General features: G+C 42.7%; 1 protein-coding gene across 1 annotated transcript in view; it reads left to right on the forward strand.

Annotated features, from left to right (window-relative positions):
• Positions 1-25,743, forward strand: part of HSPD1 (heat shock protein family D (Hsp60) member 1) — a 170,587-nt gene that overhangs the window by 80,050 nt on the left and 64,794 nt on the right. The window contains exon 4 of the mRNA XM_075829996.1: positions 8,391-8,473. Coding sequence (XP_075686111.1) covers positions 8,391-8,473 — 83 coding nt within the window. The remainder of the gene's footprint in view (positions 1-8,390; positions 8,474-25,743) is intronic.

The following is a 25,743-nucleotide window of genomic DNA, read 5'->3' on the forward strand; positions in this document are numbered from 1 at the left end:
GGCCCTCAAAGCCACTTCAGAACTGAACTGGTCCATGTAAAAATCGCCTTTTGAAATTTTCTTGAAAATATGAGAAATCGCTGCTAAAGTTCTAAGTCTTGTAACGTCCTAGAAAAATAAGACTGTTCAAAAAACGATGCCAAACTAAAGTAGACATATGGGAAATTTTAACTAGTGACTATTTTGTGTGGTATTACTATCTGGTTTACAAGCAGATGCATTTAAATTTAGAAAAATGCTAATTTTTGCAAATTTTCTTCAAATCTTAGTGTTTTTTAAAAATAAATATTGAATTTATCGACCAAATTTTTTCCCTAACATAGTACAATATGTCACGAGAAAACAATCTCAGAAACACTTGGATAGGCAAAAGCATTCCGGAGTTATTACCACATAAAGAGACACATGTCAGATTTGAAAAATCGGCTTCGTCCGAAAGGCCAAAACAGGCTCAGTCCTGAAAGGGGTTAATTGCTGCCAGTGTTTGTACATCTAGCTGGGGCAGGGAAGTAGTCAGGTGAGGCGTAGCAGATAAAGCGTAGACTGTAGCACAGTATGGCAATAGCACGGCACTAGAACTAGGTAGCATGGAAACAGGATACGGCATACAGGAGCAAGGTACACTGGGAAACTGGAAGACACTGGGAGACCATACGCACGACAAACGATGGGCAACAAACAACGCTCTGGCAAAGAGCAAGAGGGCAGAGCCCTTTTTATAGCCCAGGGCATCCTGGCCTAGATTGCAGACTTCCTGCAAAAGTTGCGCGCACTGGCCCTTTAAGGCCGTGCATGTGCGGGCGCTCGTGCATGTGCGGGCGCTCGAGGTCCGGAAGTGAGTGCCGGCGCCTCACAGGAGGACGGCGTTGCAGCGAGGTAAGATGTCAATGGCCATGGCTGTCGAGGTTAACGACTGAACGACGGACCGTGGCCATAGATGTTACAATAATCCACGACTTGATCCAAACTTTATCCAAACTTTATTTTAAAAAAAAAATCTTCTTATTCCTGCCATGTGCCTAAGGCCGAATTCACACGAGCGTGTGCGTTTTGCAAAAGGCACTTAACAGCTCCGTGTGTCAGCCCCGTATGATGCGCGACTGCGTGATTTTCGCGCAGCCGCCATCATTATGACACTCCGTTTGGATGTTTGTAAACAGAAAAGCACGTGGTGCTTTTCTGTTTTCATTCATAGTTTTACAGCTGTTGCGCGCATCACGCGCGTCCCACGGAAGTGCTTCCGTGTGGTGCGCGTGATTTTCACGCACCCATTGACTTCAATGGGTGCGTGATGCGCGAAATACGCCCAAAGAACGGACATGTCGTGACTTTTTTGCAGCGGACTCACGCTGCGTGAAAATCACGCAACTGTCTGCACGGCCCCATAGACTAATATAGGTCCCTGCGACGCGCGTTGCACGGACGTATATCACGTTCGTCTGAATAAGCCCTGACTGTGACGTCACAATGACAGTTGGAATGCATTACACTACGTAGGTAGTGTAATTTATTCCTACAGCGATCAGAGCTGCAAGTCTAAGTGTCCCCTAGTGGGACAAGTAAAAAAAAGTTAAAAATAGAATGAAAATGTTAAAAAAAAGGGTAAAAATAAGTTATAAGTGATATAAACAAGAACTGCTTTTTTTCCTATAGTAAGTCTTTTATTATAGGAAAAAAAAATGACACGTAAAAAAAAAAAAGTACACATTTGGTATCGCTGCGTTCGTAACGACCCCAACTATAAAACTATAATGTTATTTTTCGCGCACGGTGAACACCGCAAATAACATAAATAAACATAAATTAAAAACTATGCCAGAACCACTATTTTTTGGTCACCACCCCTCCCAAAATATACAATAAAAAGTGATCAAGAAGTCGCATGTACGCCAAAATGGTACCAATACAAACTACACTCCGTCCCGCAAAAAACAAGCCCTTACACAGCTTTTTTGGGTAAAACCTTCTGTGGTACTGAAAAAAAATGTATTACAAATTAATTTTGGCTAAAAAAAAGGAAATTTGTAAATTTCATCTCTGCATTGCTTTAATTCCTATGAAACGCCTAAAGGGTTAAAACACTTTCCGAATGCTGTTTTGAATACCTTGAGGGGTTCAATTTTCAAAATGGGGTGATTTATGGGGACTTTCTAATATATAAGGCCCTCAAAGCTACTTCAGAACTGAACTGGTCCCTGAAAAAATGGCCTTTTGAAATTTTCTTGAAAATATGAGAAATTGCTGCTAAAGTTCTAAGCCTTGTAACGTTCTAGAAAAATAGAAGGATGTTCAAAAAATGATGCAAATATAAAGTAGACATATGGGAAATATAAACTAGTAAGTATTGTGTGTGGTATTACTATCTGTTTTACAAGTAGATACATTTAAATTTAGAGAAATACACATTTTTGCAAATTTTCTCTAAATCTTGGTGTTTTTTTACAAATAAATATTGATTTTATCGACCAAATTTTTTCACTAACATAAAGTACAATATGTCACAAGAAAAACAATCTGAGAATCACTTGGATAGGTAAAAGGATTCCAAAGTTATTACCACATAAAGTGATACATGTCAGATTTGAAAAATCGGCTTCGTCCTGAAGGCCAAAACAGGCTCAGTCCTGCAGGGGTTAAGTACGCATATTACTCCACTTTCCCCAGTACTCCTCCATGACCGCACCACAGGAGGATGACTCCACCCCCTAATACCTGGAAACTTATTTAAAAGCCCCTCCCCATCCTAACTCAATCAGTATTTTTCCTGTCCCAATGGGGCATGGAACAGGTTCCTTTTTTTTTTTCTCCTGGGATCTGGACATTAACAGAGCATAGTAAATTTTTATTTTTGTTTTTATACTTGCGGAGGTCGGTCGTGATCTTTCCTCTTCCAGGACCGCTTCAGAACAGACTAGCTGTATAGGCAATAAACGACAGCTCAGCTCCTCCAGGAGCTCCCCCGCCATATCTCCAGGGCCTCTTCTGCGTCTCAGACGCCAGCTGTCTAATGTCCCCACTTCCGGAGCTGTGATGACTACTTCCGGTCTGTGGAACGCATATGCGTTCAAAAGCTACAGTTTGTTGCGGCCTACTTCCAGTAGCGGTGAGCTCTGTATTTTATCGAAATGTAACAGATTGGAGGCCCTGGTAAAAGATACCCTCTGATTGGACGATGAAGGCGCTTATCCTGGCAGCAAGATTTAAAAACACCCTCATCGAGAGGTCCATTCTACTAAGATAGGACTAATATTATAGGTATAGAATGCCTGAGATAGAAGTATCCTCCTCCGCTTTGGTTCTGTGAAGCATATTACTTTATAGTAAGCCTTTTTGTTACTTGTTAGGGTGACAAAGAGCCCTCCAAAAATCTAAAAAGACCAATATAACCTGTTAATGTGGCATTTGTTCTTAAAAAAACAAAACAATTGGCCATAAGAAACCCCTCCTGCCAGGCCTGCACAGAGAAAATTCTATGAGAAGAGCAACCCCCTTTAAAGAGGCTCTGTCACCAGATTTTGCAACCCCTATCTGCTATTGCAGCAGAAAGGCGCTGCAATGTAGATTACAGTAACGTTTTTATTTTTTAAAAACGAGCATTTTTGGCCAAGTTATGACCATTTTTATATTTATGCAAATGAGGCTTGCAAAAGTCCAAGTGGGCGTGTATTATGTGCGTACATCGGGGCGTTTTTACTACTTTTACTAGCTGGGCGTTCTGACGAGAAGTATCATGCACTTCTCTTCAGAACGCCCAGCTTCTGGCAGTGCAGACACAGCCGTGTTCTCGAGAGATCACGCTGTGACATCACTCACTTCCTGCTCCAGGTCCTGCATCGTGTCGGCACCAGAGGCTACAGTTGATTCTGCAGCAGCATCTAGTTTGCAGGTAAGTAGCTACATCGACTTACCTGCAAACGCCGATGCTGCTGCAGAATCAACTGTAGCCTCTTGTGCCGATGTTTCCTCGCTCGTCCGACACGATGCAGGACCTGGGGCAGGAAGTGAGTGACGACACAGCGTGATCTCTCGAGAACACGGCTGAGTCTGCACTGCCAGAAGCTGGGCGTTCTGAAGAGAAGTGGATGATACTTCTCGTCACAACGCCCAGCTAGTAAAAGTAGTAAAAACGCCCCAATGTACGCACATAATACACGCCCACTTGGACTTTTGCAAGCCTCATTTGCATAAATACAAAAATGGTCATAACTTGGCCAAAAATGCTCGTTTTTTAAAAATAAAAACGTTACTGTAATCTACATTGCAGCGCCAATCTGCTGCAATAGCAGATAGGGGTTGCAAAATCTGGTGACAGAGCCTCTTTAATGGATGAGATAAAAACCCTTATGCGAGTAGAAATACAGTAGCCTCTAGCAGCTTTTTCGCAATCAAATATGCCCTGTATTTCCACCTGGTGGTGAAAAAAGCAAGCTAATTCCAGGCGACTACTCAGATTCTAAAAGCTGTCCGTTTTCTATTCCTGAAGATATGGAGGAAGAGAAATTCTCATCATGATGATGAAGATAGAATATGTGTGTGTGTATATATACACACTACCGTTCAAAAGGTTGGGGTCACCCAGACAATTTTGTGTTTTCCACACTTATATTTATCAACTGAGTTGCAAAATGACTAGAAAATATAGTCAAGACATTGACAAGGTTCGAAATAATGATTTTTATTTGAAATAATAATTTTCTCCTTAACTTTGCTTTCATCAAAGAATGCTCCATTTGCAGCAATTACAGCATTGCAGACCTTTGGCATTCTAGCTGTTAATTTGCTGAGGTAATTGGGAGAAATTTCACCCCATGCTTCCAGAAGGCCCTCCCACAAATTAGATTGGCTTGATGGGCACTTCTTGCGTACCATACGGTCAAGCTGCTCCCACAACAGGTCTATGGGGTTGAGATCTGGTGACTACATTGGCCACTCCATTACAGATAGAATACCAGCTGCCTGCTTCTTCCCTAAATAGTTCTTGCATAATTTGGAGGTGTGCTTTGGGTCATTGTCCTGTTTGTAGTATGAAATTGGCTCCAATCAAGCCCTGTCCACAGGGTATGGCATGGCGTTGCAAAATGGAGTGATAGCCTTCCTTATTCAAAATCCCTTTCACCTTGTACAAATCTCCCACTTTACCAGCACCAAAGCAACCCCAGACCAACACATCCCAGATGGCATCAGGCACTCTTCCAGCATCTTTTCAGTTGTTCTGCATCTCACAAATGTTCTTCTGTGTGATCCAAACACTTCAAACTTCGATTCGTCTCTCCATAACCCTTTTTTCCAATCTTCCTCTGTCCAATGTCTGTGTGTTTTTGCCCATATTAATCTTTTCCTTTTATTAGCCAGTCTCGGATATGGCTTTTTCTTTACCACTCTGCCCTGAAGGCCAGCATCCCGGAGTCGCCTCTTCACTGTAGACGTTGACACTGGCGTTTTGCGGGTACTATTTAATGAAGCTGCCAGTTGAGGACCTGTGAGGCGTCTATTTCTCAAACTAGAGACTAATGCACTTGTCTTGTTGCTCAGTTGTGCAGCGGGGCCTCCCACTTCTCTTTCTACTCTGGTTAGAGCCTGTTTGTGCTGTCCTCTGAAGGGAGTAGTACACACCGTTGTAGGAAATCTGCAGTTTCTTGGCAATTTCTCGCATGGAATAGCCTTCATTTCTAAGAACAAGAATACTGTCGAATTTCACATGAAAGCTCTCTTTTTCTAGCCATTTTGAGCGTTTAATCGAACCCACAAATGTAATGCTCCAGATTCTCAACTAGCTCAAAGGAAGGTCCGTTTCATAGCTCCTCTAAACAGCAAAACTGTTTACAGCGGTGCTAACATAATTGCACAAGGGTTTTCAAGTGTTTTCTAATCATCGATTAGCCTTCTAACACAGTTGGCAAACACAGTACCATTAGAACACTGGACTGATGGTTGCTGGAAATGGGCCTCTATTGCTATTGTAAATATTGCATTAAAAACCAGACGTTTTCAGCTAGAATAGTAATTTAGCACATTAACAATGTATAGAGTGTATTTCTGATTAATTTAATGTTCTCTTCATTGAAAAAAACTGCTTTTCTTTCAAAAATAAGGAAATTTCTAGGTAACCCTAAATTTTTGTGTATGTGTGTGTGTGTATATATATATATATATATATATATATATACACACACATACACACAAAAGCAGCACCGTTCTTCCAGTTTAGGGTGCACGGTCCCTGTTCAGACACACGACCAGTGTCCCAAATACAAAGCAAAATACAGGTCAGCACTCCAGATTAAGTGAAAAAAGGATCATCTTATCACCACATGCAACGTTTTAGCCCTGCTCAATGGGGCCTTTCTCTGCTTGATATATATATATATATATATATATAATATTTATTATAAAATTATCCGAATATATGGATGAATTCAGGCCATAAGGAGCACCTAGTTGGTTGAAGATATAAAAGAACAATTCATGATGAAATGTTTGCAGGATAAGGTAGTATGAGACAGCGGGTTTTTCCACTTAATGAATATATTCAAAAGTTAAACAGGAGTGGGAAAATCCTGAGAAGAGGCTAGGAATGCAAAAAAACCAGGAGGAATCCTGTTGTGGATTGTTCCCTGCGAGCGGTAAAAAAAAAACGCCCCTGCCTCCCATTGAAGTCAACAGGAGACTATTTCGGGTGTTTTTATCACTGTTTCAGATGCAGTTTCCACATCAAAAACCGTGCCATTATACTCCGTTTGAACTAGCCCTAAGACTACCAAATGCACTGTATCTAGATCATTTTACATTACAGCTACATTTACTTATAAATGTGAGGTTCTTATGCACATTTTGTGAGCCCATCTGCGACGACAAGGTGACTTCTTTTGTGGTTCCGTAACCCAGAGAGACTCCTCTCTCCTGCGTATAAACCAACAGAATGATTTCCGGGTAGGTAGGAACGAGCTTTACGCTAATTTAAAGAGGCTCTGCCACCACATTATACGTGCCCTATCTTGTACTTAATGTGATCGGCGCTGTAATGTAGATTACAGCATTGTTTTTTTATTTAGAAAAAAAATCATTTTTGACGGAGTTATGACCTATTTTAGCTTTATGCTGATGACTTTCTTAATGGACAACTGGGCGTGTTTTACTTTTTGACCAACTTAGCGTTGCGGAGAGAAGTGTCTGACGCTGACCAATCAGCGTCATACACTTCTCTCTATTCATTTACACAGCACATAGTGATCTAGCTAGATCACTATGTGCAGTCATTTACTCACATATTAACATTACTGCAGTGTCCTGACAGTGAGTAGACATCGCTACCAGCAAGGACGTGATGTCTATTCAGAATCTTGATGCTTCGGGAAAGTTTTTGTGAGATTTACAGAAAGGCAAGCGTAATCTCGCAAGATTACGCTATAAACTGTCATTTAAAAAGAGATTACGCTTGCTGTACTGTAAATCTCATGTGCTGTGTAAATGAATGGAGAGAAGTGTATGTTGCTGATTGGTCAGCATAATACACTTCTGTCCACAACGCCCTCTTGGTCAAAAAGTAAAATGCCCAGTTGTCCATTAAGGAAGTCATTAGCATAAAGCTAAATTAGGTCATAACTCAAAAAAAAAAGCTGCTGTAATCTACATTACAGCGCTGAAAATATTATGTACAAGATAGGGCACTTATAATGTGGTGACAGAGCCTCTTTAATAAAAAAAAAAAATAATAATCTTGGGCAGAATGGGAGGAGTACATGACCAAAAGTGGAGGCAGTCTCCACCCCCACATGTAGAACACATAAATCATCCCATCGACAAACACCTTACTAATTATCTTATATTTCTAAAGATTCACATATTTGCCACTCTGTTATATGATATTTGATTTTCCGCAAATGGCCAAGTCTAATGTTTTTGACTCCTTTTTTTTAATTTCACATTATCACCCTCTGTCTGCTTGCCCCCTATTCTCCCCGGGTTAAAGTGAGAGCTGCAAATACATGCAGCTTTTGTGTTAACCTGCTCTAACTCCGACTAGAACTTTGCTTTAAAACAAGCCTTAAATCGCATCTCTAGCTGCAATCTAGTCTGAGCTAGAGCCTTCATAGTCGAGGGCGCATCAGATATACGTCTTTCAGTGAAAGGGTTAAATGATAACCCTGCTGTTGTACTGCTGAAGGCCTAGCTAAGGCAGGGTAGCAACGCGTAATACTATGCACATAAAAAGGATTTCTATTCATCTCCAACTCCCTTGCACCATTTTTGTCCATGGTATTGCAGCTTAGCCCCATTCACTTTAATATATATAATCCACGTTTGAGATAATGCAACTTAAAGGCCCACTGTACTGATAACGTGCAGAATCAAAAAGGTGCTCTGTATGAGTTAATTTCTATTTTCTGCAGGTGTGATGATGGCGGTTGATACAGTCATTGAAGACCTAAAGAAACAATCAAAACCAGTTACAACTCCCGAAGAGATTGCTCAAGTAAGTATCCTATGATTCTGTCTACAACTCATGTTTATATTTGAGCTAGTTATTAGTGGCTTTAAAATTATATGCACAAAGTAGTTGTGGATGATCCATGTGGTTGGCTCTAGGCCTCCTATTTTTACTCTTTCACCTATGACAGCAGCCCTGGATAGACATCCCACTTGCTGGACAGGAAGACTGATATTAAAAAGGACACTTCTCCAGACACCCAGTCAGGTTTCCTGTCCTCCGGATGGTGTCTTGTGATCAAGACACACACTCTCTCCAGGATTGCAGACACTAGCAAGTACTCCACCTGTGTTCCTAGGGGTAATCTGAAGGTGAAAGACTCTTGGGGAGCAACCTTAAAGGGAATGTGTTGCCAGAAAAACATGTTTGTTTTTTTTTTTAATTAAACATTTAGTGTGTGGGTGATTAAACATTGTTCAAATTTTTTTTATTTTTTTCACGAGTCAGGAAATATTATAAATTATTTCTAATTTATAATATTTCCCATTTCTGGTCACTAGATGGAGCTATTCCCAAAATTGCAGCATTGCAAAATTGGGTAAAAAGCCCTCGCTCTAGTGAGCTCTCAGCATCCCCCCCCCCCTCCTTTATCCTGGCTAGTGCCGGGATAAACGAGGGGTTTGAACGGTGTAACCTCCTACACTGTGTGTCGCCATTTTTTGAGCTAACACACAGTGTAGTAGGTTCACATACAGTAGTAAACACACACAAACACGAACATACATTGAAATCTCTTACCTGCTCCTGCCGCCGCGGCTCCCTCCGGCCCGTCCGCTCCGTCTGCTGTCGCTGGTCCAAGTGCACAAGTCCGGAAGCCGCGACCGGAAGTAGTAATATTACTGTCCGGCCGCGACTTCCGGTCCACAGGAAAATGGCGCCGGACGGCGCCAATTTCAAATTGGACTGTGTGGGAGCGGCGCATGCGCAGTTCCCACACAGACGCCGTACACACAAGTGAATGGGACGGGAGCCGTTCGCAGTCCCTATGGGACTGTGGCTTCCGTATTCCATGTCTGTATGTGTCGTTAATCGACACATACAGAAATGGAACAAAAAATGGCAGCCCCCATAGGGAAGAAAAAGTGTAAAAATAAGAAAAAGTAAAACATAAACACACAAATATAAACGTTTTTAATAAAGCACTAACATCTTTAAAGGGAATGTGTTGCCAGAAAAACATGTTTTTTTTTTAAAAATTAAACATTTAGTGTGTGGGTGATTAAACATTGTTCAAATTTTTTTTATTTTTTTCGCGAGTCAGGAAATATTATAAATTATTTCTAATTTATAATACTACCCATTTTTGGTCACTAGATGGAGCTAGTTCCCAAAATTGCAACATTGGGTTAAAAGCCCTCGCTCTAGTGAGCTCTCAGCATCCCCCCCCTCCTTTATCCTGGCTAGTGCCGGGATAAACGAGGGGTTTGAAAGGTTTAACCTCCTACACTGTGTGTCGCCATTTTTTGAGGTAACCCACAGTGTAGTAGGTTTACATACAGTAGTAAACACACACAAACACTAACATACATTGAAATCTCTTACCTGCTCCTGCCGCCGCGGCTCCCTCCGGCCCGTCCGCTCCGTTTGCTGCCGCTGTTCCATGTGCACAAGTCCGGAAGCCGCGACCGGAAGTAGTAGTAATACTGTCCGGCCGCGACTTCCGGTCCACAGTAAAATGGCGCTGGACGGCGCCAATTTCGAATAGGACTGTGTGGGAGCGGCGCATGCGCAGTTCCCACACAGACGCCGTACACGGCAGTCAATGGGACGGGAGCCGTTCGCAGTCCCTATGGGACTGTGGCTGCCGTATTCCATGTCTGTGTGTGTCGTTAATCGACACACACAGAAATGGAACAAAAAATGGCAGCCCCCATAGGGAAGAAAAAGTGTAAAAATAAGAAACAGTAAAACACAAACACACAAATGAATATAAACGTTTTTATTAAAGCACTAACCTCTTTAACATATAAAAAAATTATTTGTGATGACACTGTTCCTTTAACATATAAAAAAATAATTTGTGATGACACTGTTCCTTTAAAAAGGCTCTGTCACCAGATTCTCAAACGTTCATTTTTGGCCAAGTTAGGAGCTATTTTATATATATATATATATATATATATATATATGCAAATGAGCTTTGAAATGGACAACTGGGCGTTTTTTTTTTCCTTATGTCCAACTGGGCGTGAATTGTGTTTTTAACTGGGTGTGTTTTGTGTATGACGCTGACCAATCAGTAACCAGTCAGCGTCATACACTCCTCAACATCTGCACGCTCCTCTCCTGAAATATTCTGTGCTGCTGTGAACTCTGCTCTTACCATTACGTAACTGTCTGTTACCTCTCCTCCACTCCTGTCCTCAATAACACCTTCACATGATTGGCAAGTCACCACCCCGCAAAAGATCCACACGCTCATCTCCTGAAATACTCTGTGCTGCCTTAAACTCTGTGGACGGGTCAGGTTCCTGTTTTTTTTAAATGCTGCTGGGTGGGGAACCCGCTCGATCCACTATAAAAGGCTGCGCCTCCATCCTCTTCTGCCCCAGTCACTTATTCCCAAGCACTGTAAACTTTCAGATTGGTTGCGCTGTGAATATTCGGAGAACGTGATTGGTTTATGTGCAGGGTAATGAACATACAGACAAGCAGTAGAAGACTGAATTCAATGAAATGCTCAGCCCTTAGTCAGTCTTCTATTGAAAAAAAGTTTGGGAGGATTCCTCCAGCTCACCTTATCGCATGTGTAGACTTGCACACGGATCCTCGTGTCGGCACACGCATGAAATACAGGAAAAAACAAAGAGATGGATCCAGCGCTGTGTCCTTGAGGTTTGTTTCAAATCGGAAACTATTTCCAAGTTTTAATGAAAATAAATATAAAAACAGGTAGCGTTACAAATAGATATTTCTCAAATAAATCGTAGGATTTATGGCAGTGTGAGCGGTGCTGCCATAAATCCTACGATTTATTTGAGAAATATCTATTTGTAACGCTACCTGTTTTTATATTTATTTTCATTAAAACTTGGAAATAGTTTCCGATTTTAAACAAACCTCAAGGACACAGCGCTGGATCCATCTCTTTGTTTTTTCCTCAGTCTTCTATTGCTTGTCTGTATGTTCATTACCCTGCAAATAAACCAATCACGTTCTCCGAATATTCACAGTGCAACCAATCTGAAAGTTTACAGTGCTTGGGAATAAGTGACTGGGGCAGAAGAGGATGGAGGCGCAGCCTTATATAGTGGATCGAGCGGGTTCCCCAGCAGCATTTAAAAAAAACAGGATCCTGACCTGTCCAGAGTTTAAGGCAGCACAGAGTATTTCAGGAGATGAGCGTGCGGATCTTGTGCGGGGTGGTGACTTGCCAATCATGTGAAGGTGTTATTTAGGACAGGAGTGGAGGAGAGGTAACAGACTAAGAGCTACGTAATGGTAAGAGCAGAGTTCACAGCAGCACAGAATATTTCAGGAGAGGAGCTTGCAGATGTTGAGTGTATGACGCTGACTGGTCACTGATTGGTCAGCGTCATACACATAAACACGCCCAGTTAAAAACACAATACATGCCCAGTTGGACATAATGAAAAAAAAACGCCCAGTTGTCCATTTCAAAGCTCATTTGCATATATATATATATATATATATATATATACATAAAATAGCTCATAACTTGGCCAAAAATGAACGTTTAAAAACAAAACGTTGCTGTTATCTACAGTACATTGCAGCGCCGATCACATGCAATAGGAGATAGGGGTTTGAGAATCTGGTGACAGAGCCTCTTTAAGCCTGGTGCTGGTCACTCCCTCCTCTCCCGGTCACTTCTTCCCTCTACTGGAGTTGGTGAGGTCCCGCCGCACGTAGAATCTTCCCTGGGAGAAGATGGTTCTCCTGGGGTCAGGCATCTAGGCTGCTTCTGGAGCACTGCAGTGACTACTTCTGTTCGCAGCCGCTCATTACTTCTGGCGGAAGTGACTCGTTCTATGTACAAGGAAGCAGTGTTCTGGCAGCCCCCAGCGGGGAGGAGGGGCTATGGCGTGTCGTAGCCAGAGGATCTCACCAGCCAATCCTAGGTCTATTTTAGGCCTGAACAAAGATAGCTCCTTCTCCACAAAGCAACCAGCATGGAAGCAACAGGGCACGCTGAGCAATCAGACCCATCAGGATCCTCCAGTCCTGTACTTTGAAACAGCATGGGATCTTCTAGGAACTTGGTAGGACGAGTAGCCTGTTTTGTCATTATCTTGTCCCTCTTTTGTATGTCAAATTTTTCTTAGGTCAGAGAGTCCCAGGAAAAAGTTGGACAAATCCCGTAACCGAATGTGCTGTGTAGCAAGAAAACTGGCGGCTTCACATCAGAAACTTATGTCGGCCATGTTTCGATAAAGTCTTGGCAGAGTAGTTCACTTTCCTTGCCACTAGCATTAAGGATATGGTAAAAAGGTTATGAACTTCCTTAAATCTTTTAAAAGAAAGTGTGACTTACCTAGTACCTCGTTTGCTAGAATAAGGGTATCTGACCTTTAGTGAGGATGTTTGTTTGCGGAAGAGGGGGAGCTAGAATCCTCTGATAAATGCTCTCAAGAAGACTGGTGTGCAAAAAAAACTTTTTCCGGCTGGGGATGTAGATCACCTCTAACAGTTCGAGCCACTATGAACATCAATGACCCCAAAGAATCCCGTTCTGTCCAGGACATTATGTTTTGAGGGCCTTGGTCCTAGAAAACAGAACTTTTCCTATCCATAAGAATGTTGCCAGCCTCATTTAAAAGTGAGTGGAAAAACCCTGATAGGAAGTTAGATGTCCCCAAGATTTTAAAGAGAAAATATCCTTTTGAGTAGGAAGTGTTTAAAGGGAATGTGTTGCCAGCAAAACATGTTTTGTTTTTTTTAGTTAAACAGTTAGTGTATAGGTGATTAAACATTGTTCTAATTTTTATTTTTTTCACGAGTCAGGAAATATTATAAATTGGATTCAATTTATAATATTTCCCAGCACTGGTCACTAGATGGAGCCATTCCCAAAATTGCAGCATTGCATGTGGTAAAGCAACCACATTTCTTTATGCTGCAAAATTGGGTAAAAATCCCTCGCTCTAGTGAGCTCTCAGAATCCCCCCCCTCCTTTATCCTGGCTAGTGCCGGGAGAAACGAGGGGTTTGAACGGTGTAACCTCCTACACTGTGTGTCGCCATTTTTTGAGCTAACACACAGTGTAGAAGGTTAACATACAGTAGTAAACACACTGAAACACGAACATACATAGAAATAACTTACCTGCTCCAGTCGCCGCCGCTCCCTCCGGTCCATCCGCTCCATCTGCTGCCGCTGCTCCATGTGCACAAGTCCGGAAGCCGCGACCGGAAGTAGTAATCTTACTGTCCGGCCGCGACTTCCGGTCCACAGTAAAATGGCGCCGGACGGCGCGCATTTCAAATTGAACTGTGTGGGAGCGGCGCATGCGCAGTTCCCACACAGCGGCGTACACGAAAGTGGATGGAGCGGGCCCTGTTCGCAGTCCCTATGGGACTGGAGCTGCCGTATTCCATGTCTGTATGTGTCGTTAATCGACACATACAGAAATGGAAAAAAAAATGGCAGCCCCCATAGGGAAGAAAGAGTGTAAAAATAAAAAAAAGTAACACACAAATTAATCCAAACGTTTTTTGTTTTTTTTAAATCAAACCAATTTTATTGATACGAACACAGAAAAGAAATAACATAGTAACATTCACATTTCAATTTTCCAACATCGTATACAATAGTGACAGCATATCAGGAAATCCCCAACTTCCCCCCCTCCCCGCACGGCCTCCCACTATATCTCCGCCCTTTGTTTCTAGTACCATTCCTGGTCAGAGCACATTTCTCTTATCAAGTTTTCCCCACCACCCCTTTTTGCTCCAGACTCTCTCCAGTTCCTCAGACGACTCTCGCCCTTATTCTGCTCAGTTCAGGTGTCAGCACCTCAGGACAGGCCATCCATCTGCTCCATTGTTTCTCAAAAAAAATTTCCGTGCCCCTTTTAGAAAATATCTTATGCTCCATCAGGATATTATAGTTCAACATTCCTACAATTTCCCTCATCCCTGGTGGCTCCTCATCCAGCCAGTGTTTAGCAATACATTTCCTTGTCTGATATAATATCTTGGCAATTGCCAGGTTTGCCATTCTGTCACTCTCCAATTCTCCCACCGCTCCCAACAACATAACTTTAGGGTCTGCCGCCAATTCCCGACCATACACCTGCTTTATCAGATCCAATATTTCCCCCCATCGGGTCCTCAGAGCCTCACACGACCAAAACATATGCAGTATATCCGCAATCCAAACGTTTTTAATAAAGCACTAACATCTTTAACATTAAAAAAAAATTTGTGGTGACACTGTTCCTTTAAGGACTGGGATAGTTTTCCTAGGCTGGATGCCCCAGTAGCAAAATCATTTAGAACGCATTGCCGTTTGAAGATCTAGCTTCACTCCCCGATCCAATGGATAGAAAGGCAGACTTCTAATTAAAAAGAACCTGGGAACCCTCTACAGGGGCTTTTAAACCCGGTATTGTGGCCACATGTGTGGCTAGGTCCCCAAAGATTTGGATAGCTCAACTACATATTAGAGAAGACCTCTAGAGCACAGATGCTGGCTTCGCTCCCGATTTTTATCAAAAAATGCAGATTTATTATTTTTTTGCTTTAGCTGATGCTTTAGTAGATTCTGTCCACCTATCTGCTAGATCAGCGGCACTGTCTAATTCAGCCAGAAGAGCTATATGGCTAAAACATGCAAAGGAGGCACAGGCTCAAAAGGAAAGCTCTGCTCTATCCCTTGTTGATATTTTTTTGTTTGGTCCTCCTACTGGATGACCTCCAGATGAAAGCCTCTGACTGGAGGAAAGGGTTTTCTACTCAGACCAAACCACCAGCTTCCTGTTTAGGCCTCCCAAATATAAAGATCACCAGCAATGACCCAGAGGGAGCAGGTTGGGAGGTCACCTATCCCTATGCTTTCAAAAATGGGAAAATATCTAATCAAATCAGCTGATTCTACATAACCTAAAAGCAGGACAGATTTTAGAATTCAGGACCCCTTTTCAAGACCCATTCCTCCCCACGGCAGCTTCAGAAAGGCATAGAAACAACTTGTACCAGGGCCAGATGTTTTTTCCCTGATCAGTAAGGGGGTTCCAGTGCCAAAACTAGAGGTGGGGAAGGGCTACTACCCCCCCCCTCCCTTTCCTGGTAAAGAAACCACAAGGAAAATTCCGGGTTATAATCAACCTAAAACAGATAAAAAGCTTCCTGGTTTACAATAAATTTGGTATAGAGAGTAACTCCTGCACAGTTAATCTCCTATTCAAAAATTGCATGATGGCATCAATAGACCTGGAGGATGCCTGTAAACATGTCCCAATCTGCTGTAATCACCAAAAGTACTTGAGGGTTTCGGTAGTTCTAAACAACTCCTTAACCCACCTCCAATACAGAGCCCTCCCATTTGGCATCTCACAGGCTCCTCTGCAGAGGGACATATTAGAGAAGTAGTAAAAGAGCAAGTTCTCCTTTTAGATCACTCCCTACACTCAATCAGTAGCCAGACTCTGTTAATGGATGAGAATAGAGAATGTCAGGAGGGGAGGTTCGTGGGTAATATCTCCACCCCTAAGCATAACGACAGATGCAAGTCCTTGGGGGTGGGGAGCCGACGGCAGGTCCTTTCTAAGATTTTCTAAGACCATACAGCTATAGTGGCATACATAAATCGGGGGGGGGGGGGGGGGGTAAAAGGTCAAACCATCTCTGTTGGAATTATCCACCAGAATATTTTCACTAGCGGAGCTCTTGCTTATTGTCCCTTTTTTGCATTCCACCTAATGGAAAAGGACAATCAGGTAGCGGACTTCTTGAGCTGGAAAGAGTTACTACAGTCGGAATGGTCCCTAAGCCAGGAGGTCTTCCAGATGATGGTTTCCAGGTGGGGGGAATCCATAGATTAAACATCTTCTCCCTTGTAGCAAAGATTTTTGATTCTTCTCCCTAGGCCCCAGGGACAAGCCAGCGGCAGTAGGTGCTCTCTCCCAGTGTTGGAGTCAGGAACGGGGTTATCCTTTGCCCCCTCTTTTTATTGCCGAGAGTGTTAAAGATCATTGAAGACAGGGCCTCGGTCATCTTTATCGCCCCTCTTTGGCCAAAAAGACCATGGTTCATGTGGTTGAGGAAGCTGTCCTTGGCTCAACCATGGATTTTACCAGATAGACCAGATCCTGTCCCATGGCCCAGTGGTTCATCCCAACATCTTACAGCTTGGAGATTGAAAGGATGATTCTCAAAGGTATTTCAGAAAGTTATTTCCACATTCGCTTCAGGTTAGCCAAACACTCCTGGGTCAGGAGGTTCCTAATAGCAGCCTCTAGGCTAAGACCTTAGATACGGTCTTTAGTCCCACCTTTTAGACTTTAATGTGGTACTTACTTCTATGATGGGTTCATCCTTTGAGCCTCAAGACTCCCTGCCCATCAAGTTTCTCACTATAAAAATGACCTTTTTACTAGCGGTTCCCACCGCTTCTAGAGTAAGCGAGATTCAAGCCCTCTGCCTTCCCTCCTTACACTTTGGTGTTGGAGGGTAGGGTTATTATGAAGACTTAACCAGGTTTCTTAACAAAGGTGGTTTCCCCCTTCCATCAACATCAGGAGATTATTCTTCCCTTCTGTGACTCTCCCAAAAATCCTAAGGAGCAAGAGTTTATTAACTTGGATGTGAGGAGGTGTTTTATTCAGTACTTGGAAGTCAGCAACTATTGGAGGTCTTCCTAGAATCTTTTTTTTTTTTTTTACAATTGTAGGGTTCAAATAGGGGTTCTGTAGCTAGTGGAACTACTATAGCAAGGTGGATTAAACAGGCCATACACTTAGCCTATATGGGCCAGAACATGAATCCTCCAGAACTTGGAGCTCATTCTACTAGAGCTGTAGCTACCTCTTGGGCAGAAAAAGCCAATGCATCTCTAGACCAGATTTGCAAGGAGGCCACATGGGGTTTACCCCACACCTTTTATTAAAGTGTAGCTAAACGTTTGACAAATTTGTGACATGTCATAGTGACATGTAGTGGTTCAGAGCGCACAAGATCCGGTAGGTGCATGAATAGGGTCCCAACCCAATTACGTAGTAAAGAAATATGCGGCACACAAGGTGATGATTTGAGCAAATCTTTCGGTTTTATTTGATCAAAAGTTGATGGCAGAGGTTTAATGCGACGTTTCGGTCGTATATTAGACCATCAGGCACTTGTACCTCCTGGTGTCTGGTTCATCCAGTCGTTGGCGCTTCATATTTTAGTAGCGGTTTACCGCTTTATGGCGCCATAACAAAGCGGTAAACCGCTACTAAAATACACAGCGCCAACGACTGGATGAACCAGACAACAGGAGGTACAAGTGCCTGATAAAGGTCTAATATACGACCGAAATGTCACCCTAAACCTCTGGCATCAACTTTTGATCAAATAAAATTGAAAGATTTGCTAAAATCATAACGTTGTGTGCCGAATATTTCTTTACTATGTCATAGTGACATGTCAGAAGTTTGGATTGGTGGGGGTCCGAGCACTGAGGCCCCCACCAATTGCTAGAACGAAGCAGCTCGAGCACTTCAGCTGCATCGTTCTAGCGATTGGTGGGGGTCTCCGTGCTCGGACCCCCACGAATCCAAACTTCTGAAATGTCACTATGACATGTCACAAGTTTGTCAAACGTTTAGCTACACTTTAACCTCTTGCCGCACTGCTCCGCAATAGTACGTCCTGCAGAGGGGTTAGTTCTCGCATCCAGATGTACTATTGCGGAGTAGTTCCCGGCGCGCACTGTCCTAACGGACAGTGTCCGGGAACCGGCAGGTCAGCTGTCCCTGACAGCTGACACTCCAGCCTTGCCGGTCAGCGGACCATCGCCGCTGATTTTGGCAATTAACCCCATAAATGCGGCGACGGATTGCCGTCACCGCCTTTAAGTGGTTTGAAGCACATCGGCAGCCCCCACGAAGTGATCGTGGGGGCTACCGACCCTTGTGGCAATCGGAGGTCAGACAATGACCTCCGGGTTGCCATGTACGGAAGTTTTGGAGGAGCAGCCTCCTGCCGCTCCTCCGAGACTTCCTGTCAGTGCGACTGTCACGTCACAATGACAGAGTACATTACACTACGTGTGTAGTGTAATGTACTCTAGCAGCGATCAGAGCTGCAAGTCTAAGTGTCCCCTAGTGGGACAAGTGAAAAAAGTAAAAAAAAGATAAAAGTGTAATAATAAAAGTTATAAGTTATATAAACAAACACTTCATTTTTTTCCTATAATAAGTCTTTAATTATAGGAAAAAAATGAACACGTTAAAAAAGTACACATATCTGGTATCACCGCGTTCGTAACGACCCCAACTATAAAACTATAATGTTATTTTTCCCGCACGATGAACACCCCAAAAAAAATCAATAAAAAACGACACCAGAATCGCTATTTTTTGGTCACCAACCCTCCCAAAATAGAGAATAAAAAGTGATCAAAAAGTCGCATATACCCGAAAATAATACCGATAAAAACTACAACCCGTCCCGCAAAAAAGAAGCCCTTACAACGCTTTTTTGACTGAAAAATAAAGTTACGGCTCAGAATATGGTGACAGAAAATAATTTTTCTTATAAAGATTTTTTGCGCAAATGCTGCAAAACATAAAAAAAACCTATATACATATGGTTTCGCCGTAATCGTACCGACCCGCAGAATAAAATATAATGGTCATTTATAGTGCACGGTGAACGCCGCAAAAAATAAACTAAAAAGCATTGTCCGAATTGCTTGTTTTTGGTCACCCGGCTTGCAAAAAAATGTAATAAAAAGTGATAAAAAAAATCGCATGTGCCCCAAAATGGTACCAATGAACAGTACAGATTGTCCCGCAACAAATAAGCCCTCACACAGCTCCGGTGGTGAAAAAATAAAGAAGTTCTGGCTCCCAGGAATATGGCGATGCAAAATGTGCAGTGTTTTCTAAAAGCGGGTAACATCTGGCGCCATTTATCAGTGCGACTCCGGCCACACATCTATGAATTATTATTTATTTACCGCATTATTATACCCTCTTATTATGCCCTGATGTACTCCGCACAGATTACACATGCCCCCCACATTATAAACTGAAATACCAGCGAAACCCAAAACAGAAAAACTACCAAGCAAAATCTGCGCTCCAAAAGCAAAACGGCATCCCTGCAGCGTGCCCAAACAGCAGTTTGTGCCCACACATATGGCCTCGCCATACCCGGGAGAACCCGCTTAACGTTTTATGAGGTATTTGTCTTCAGTGGCACAAACTGGGCACAACATATTATGCACTAAAATGGCACATCCGTGCAAAATTGCAATATTCACACCATCCGCTGTGCATTAACCCCTTTGAGCACTATGACTTAATAGCACGTCATGGTGCGGGGGTGATGTATGGAGCGGGCTCACGTGCTGAGCCCGCTCCATACGCTGCGGGCGTCGGCTGTGTATTAGAACTGACACCCAGGACTAACGGACAGGAAAAGCGATCGTGCGGTTACGGAAGCCTGTAAGAATAACAATATACTGCAATACATTAGTATCGCAGCATATTGTACCCGCGATCCAATGATCGCTGGTACAAGTCCCCTAAGGGGACTAATAAAATGTGTAAAATAATTAAAGTTATTAGTAGTGAGAGAGAAAAAAAAAACCTTTTCCCGTTTTTCTTCAACAGTAATGTAAAAAAATAAACAGAATTGATATCGCTACGTCCGTAAAAGGCCGAACTATTACAATATACCATTATTTAACTCGCACGGTGAACACCGTAAAAAACTTAAATAATTTGAACCGCCAAAATCGCTGTAGTTTTCGTTTTTACCGCACGGCGAAAGCTGTAAAAACGAAAACCCCCAAAAAATGTAAACAGATTTTTTTCCTATATTTTCCTATTTTTTTTTTTCCTGTTTCCCAGTACTTTTTTATGGCACTTTAAATGGTATCAATAGAAACTACAATTCCTCCCGCAAGAAATAAGCCGTCACATCACTCTACTGACGGAAAAATAAAAAAGTTATGGCTCTTGGAAGGCGGGTAGTGAAAAACGAAAATAAGAAAGCAAAAAATGGATCAGTCCTGAAAGGGTTAATTCATTTCTAATGAAAAAAAATTTTATGACCCCATGTGGGGTATTGCCGTACCCGTGAGAAATTGCTTTACAAAAATTGGTGGTTTATTTCTCCTTTATCCCTTGTGAAAATGAGAAAATGCAACATTTTTTTTTTTTTTTTTTTTAATCAGTTCAATTTTATTCAACAAACTTCACATCTTTACAGGTCATTGTACTTTCTCATACAGTGTATAAGCAAATTTCCACAGATCCAATTATTTATTTCCAACCAAACATTCCCTTCCCCCCAACTCCCCCTTGTATCCCCCCAGCCGGTCTTCTCGATACCACTTTTCCAATCCTATCTCCTTCTCTTCCCCTTTTTCCATTCCCCATCCTTCGCCTGCTTTCCGTATGTACCCCACCGTCAGTAGCCCTATACCTGAACGTGTGACCGTAGTGTCATTAGCTCCGCAGAAGCATACCCAGATTGATCAATCCACCTAGCCCATTGTTTTTCAAACTTGACCTTGGACCCCCTCTTGGAGTATATCCTATATTCCATCAGAACCTGTGAGTTAAGTGCCCCTATGATTTCTTGTTTTGAGGGTGGCTCCGCATCCAGCCAGTGCTTTGCTATTCCTTTCCTAACTTGGTATAGTATTTTAGCGATTGCCAAACCTGACATCCTATCCCCCTCCAAATCCCCAACATACCCTAGCAGCATTACCACAGGATCCCATGGAATCTGTACCTCAAACACTCTCCCCACTAGCTCCGATATTTCCGTCCACAGAATCCCCAACCTCCCGCATGTCCAGAACATATGGAGGATGTCTGCTTTTTCCTCCGGGCACCTAGGGCACTTGGCATCTGCTCTTAATCCCATTTGTTTCAGCACCCACGGGGTCCTATACACCCTATGTATCAGAAACAACTGCGATCTTCGTTGTGCTACATTAATGGACAAAGTACATGTTGCTGCCAATACCGCCTCCCAGTGGTCTGTCGGAATAGGACCCACATCCCTCTCCCATATAGCTTTCACTGGTGCCATAGGATCCCCCAGATGTTCCACCAATAACCTGCGATAAACCAATGAAATTAATCCTTTTGACGTTACCTCTTTTGCAATATGTTCCAACACTCCCGCGGCATGTATTGTCATGTCTACACTGGCCGCTTGTGTCTGTACAGCGTGCCGAATCTGCAGGTACTGATAGAACATGCGGGAGTCCAGCTGAAACCCCTCCCTTATTTGCTGAAAGGATTTGAGTATGCCTCCCTTGTATAACTGACTCAATCGTATTATGCCTTGCTGCTCCCACCCCTGCATCCCTTCCAATTCCCCCAGATAAGCATTCCTCCAGAGTGGTGTATATTTAGTGCACTCTCCTATCCCCAGCAATTGCTTGCACTGCCACCACACCTTGTGTATGAGAAGCAGAGTGGGTCTGGTACTCGCCATCCGTTTATAGCTGTGCGCTTCCAGTCCTGCCAACGAGTTCTCCCCCCCCCCCCCCCCCGATATATGATGCGCGCACTGGACCCCCATGTCATGTCTCTTCCTGCTCCCACCCCCAGAAATGCTGACATTGGGCAGCTAAATAATACACCCAAGCATTGGGCACAGCCAGGCCCCCCTCCTCTTTAGGCAATTGTAGTTTCTCCAGTTTAATCCTGGGTACCCCCTTCTTCCATACTAGGTCCCTAAAAAGGTTGTGCAACCTCCTAAACCAATATTTGGGGATCCATACCGGGGAGTTATGTAGGACATACAGCACCTGGGGCATAAGGATCATTTTAATCAGATTCGTCCTACCCAGAGCCGATAGCGGTAACTTATTCCACGCCTCTATTTTGGCTTTTATCGTTGTTAACAGTGGCATTACATTAAGGGACATATAATCCTGTGCTTTCGCCGTCACCCTAACCCCCAAATACTTAAACTCCGTGACCACCGGTATCTCCACCTCCTCCTCCCCAGTCTGGATAACCCCCGGGTCCATGAGCATTAGAGCCGATTTTGACCAATTAATGAGCAATCCCGAATATTTCCCAAACCGCTTAATTAGGGCCATCACTAACGGTAGTGTGCGCTCGGTATCCGCCATGAATAGCAGCATATCATCTGCGTATAATGCAATTCGTTCCTCCACCCCCCCCCCCATATCTCAACCCCTGAATATGTTCATGTTGTCTCACTGCGCACGCCAATGGTTCCACCGCCAACGCGAACGAAAATGCAACATTTTAGTGGAAAAAAATATTGATATTAATTTTCTCCGCCTAATTCTAATAAATTCTGCAAAAGACCCGTGGAGTCTAAATGCTCATTATACCCCTAGAAAAATTCCTTGAGGGGGGTTTCCAAAATGGGGTAACTTGGGGGGCTTCCACTGTTTTGGTCTCTCCAGGGCGTTGCAAAGGCGGCATTGCACCGAAAAACAATCCAGCAAAATCCGTGCTCCAAAATCCAAATGGCACTGCTTCCCTTCTGAGCGCTGCCATGGGTCCAATCAGCAGTTTGTTTACCACATATGGGGTATTGCCGTAATCAGGAGAAAATGCTTTACAAATGTTGTGGTTCTTTTTTTCCTTTATTCCTTGTAAAAATGTAAAATTTCTATGCTTTTTCAGAAAAAAAGTTGATTTTCATTTTCACTGCCTAATTCCACTAAATTCTGCAAAAAAACTGTGCGGTCAAAATGCTAACTATACCCCTAGATAAATTCCTTGAGAGGTGTAGTTTCCAAAATGGGGTCACTTTTGGGGGGTTTCCCCTGTTTTGGTCTCTCCATGGCGTTGCAAACGCGACATGGCACCGAAAACCAATCCAGCAAAATCCGTGCTCCAAAATCCAAATGGCACTCCTTCCCTTCTGAGCCCTGCTGTGGGTCCAATCAGCAGTTTATTACCACATATGGGATATTGCTGTAATCAGGAGACATTGCTTTACACATGTTGGGGTGATTTTCTTCATTATTCCTCGTAAATATTAAAAATTTCTGTTTTTTTCAGAAAAAAAAGTAGATTTTAATTTTTACAGACTAATTCTAATAAATTCAGCGAAAAACCTGTACGGTCAAAATCCTAACTATACACCTAGATAAATTCCTTGAGGGGTGTAGTTTCCAAAGTGGGGTAACTTTTGTGTTGTTTCCACTGTTTTGGCACCACAAGACCTCTTCAAACCTGACAAGGTGCCTAAAATATATATTCTAAAAAAAAAAGGAGGCCCAAAATCCACTAGGGGCTTCTTTGCTTCTGAGTCCGGTGCTTCAGTCCATTATCACACTAGGGCCACATGTGGGATATTTCTAAAAACTGCAGAATCTGGGCAATAAATATTGAGTTGCATTTCTCTGGTAAAACCTTCTGTGTTACAAAAATAAAATTTATTAGAAATTAATTTCTGCAAAAAAAATTAAATTTGTAAATTTCACCTCTACTTTGCTTTAATTCCTGTGAAACGCCTAAAGGGTTAAAACACTTTGTGAATGCTGATTCGAATACTATGAGGGGTGCAGTTTTCAAAATGGGGCGACTTCTGGGGATTTTCTAATGTATAAGGCCATCTAAGACTGAACTGGTCCCTGAAAAAATAGCCTTTTGAAATTTTCTTTAAAATAAGAGAAATTGCTGCTAAAGTTCTAAGCCTTGTAACGTCCTAGAAAAATAAAAGGACGTTCAAAAAAATGATGCAAACATAAAGTAGACATATGGGAAATGTTAACTAGTAACTATTTTGTGTGGTATTACTATCTGTTTTACAAGCAGATACGTTTAAATTTAGAAAAATGCTAATTTTTTCTAAATTGTGGTGTTTTTCAGAAATAAATACCAAAATTATCGACAAAATTTTTTCACTAACAAAGTACAACATGTCACGAGAAAACTATCTCAATCGCTGGATAGGTAAAAGCATTCCAACGTTATTACCACATAAAGTAACACATGTCAGATTTGAAAAAATCGGCTGGGTCCTGAAGGCCAAAACAGGCTGGGTCCTGAAGGGGTTAAGCATTGTTACAGCTGCATTCAGCCTCTGACATTGCTTTTGGTAAGAAAGTGCTACAGGCGGTAGTCCCACCCTAAAAGATGGGGGTTCTGTTTTAGATCTCCAGGAGTGCTGTCATAGGTGAAAGGGTGAAGAATTTATTACTTACTGGTAATCGGTTTTTCATTAATCTATGACAGCACCCCCTAGTCCCTCTTCCCCTTCAGTTCCCTTTTTCTTTTCCATAGACTATGAACAGATCCAGGGATTAAATGGAGATCCAAACTGATCTCTTTGTACATATAGTATGTGCTTTTAGTTATGGCGTGGGGTAGCGCATCACCTAAGTTGATGCAAAAAAACAAATATAACCTTCTCATGCCGAGCTCTTCCTAAAGACTAGGTGTGTGGAGAGGTGTACTTCTTTTATTTATTTATTTATTTATTTATTTATTTTTTTATATCCTATCCACCTTGTCCAGCGAATGGGATGTCTCTCCAGGGCTGCTGTCATAGGTTTATGAATACCACGTTTTTTATGGTATGCTTTGTGGATATGCAGAGAAATGCTCCCTATATATCCATAGGATGTAATAAGCCCGACGCGTCAGGTTAAAATATATATACTACATTGTTGCCTTTTTCCTTCTACACCTCCATGACCACACCACCAGGAGGGATTCCCCACCTTCAAAGGGACCGGAAACCGAAAGCTGATTAAATTCCCCCTCCTCTTTACCCTCTAGTTTCCCGTCCCTTGGGACATTGGAAGCAGGATCTGTGCAGAGCTGCAAGCGATCTTTATCTGTTTTTGCAGCGTCTCTTCAGGGAGGACCGGGGTCAGTAAATGGGGCTCTGAGCAGCAGGTGTCCCATCTCCAACTCCTTGGTGTAAGTCCTGTGGTGCGGGCAGCCCCGGGCTTCCTGTCCAGGACACAATGTTGGTAGTGGGGGTCAGTGCTAGCCTGGCGGTATTAGTCAGGTATTTCCCTTTTGCAAGGAAATCCCTCACTGTACTTGGGATCGGTGTCTCTGACTTCCGGGGCTGGTTAACAGCTATGCGTGCGGTGTGGTCTAGCCGCTTAAAGGTACACAGGCT

The sequence above is a fragment of the Rhinoderma darwinii genome, chromosome 6, assembly GCF_050947455.1.
Source record: "Rhinoderma darwinii isolate aRhiDar2 chromosome 6, aRhiDar2.hap1, whole genome shotgun sequence".
NCBI classification, from domain to species: Eukaryota; Metazoa; Chordata; class Amphibia; order Anura; family Rhinodermatidae; genus Rhinoderma; species Rhinoderma darwinii.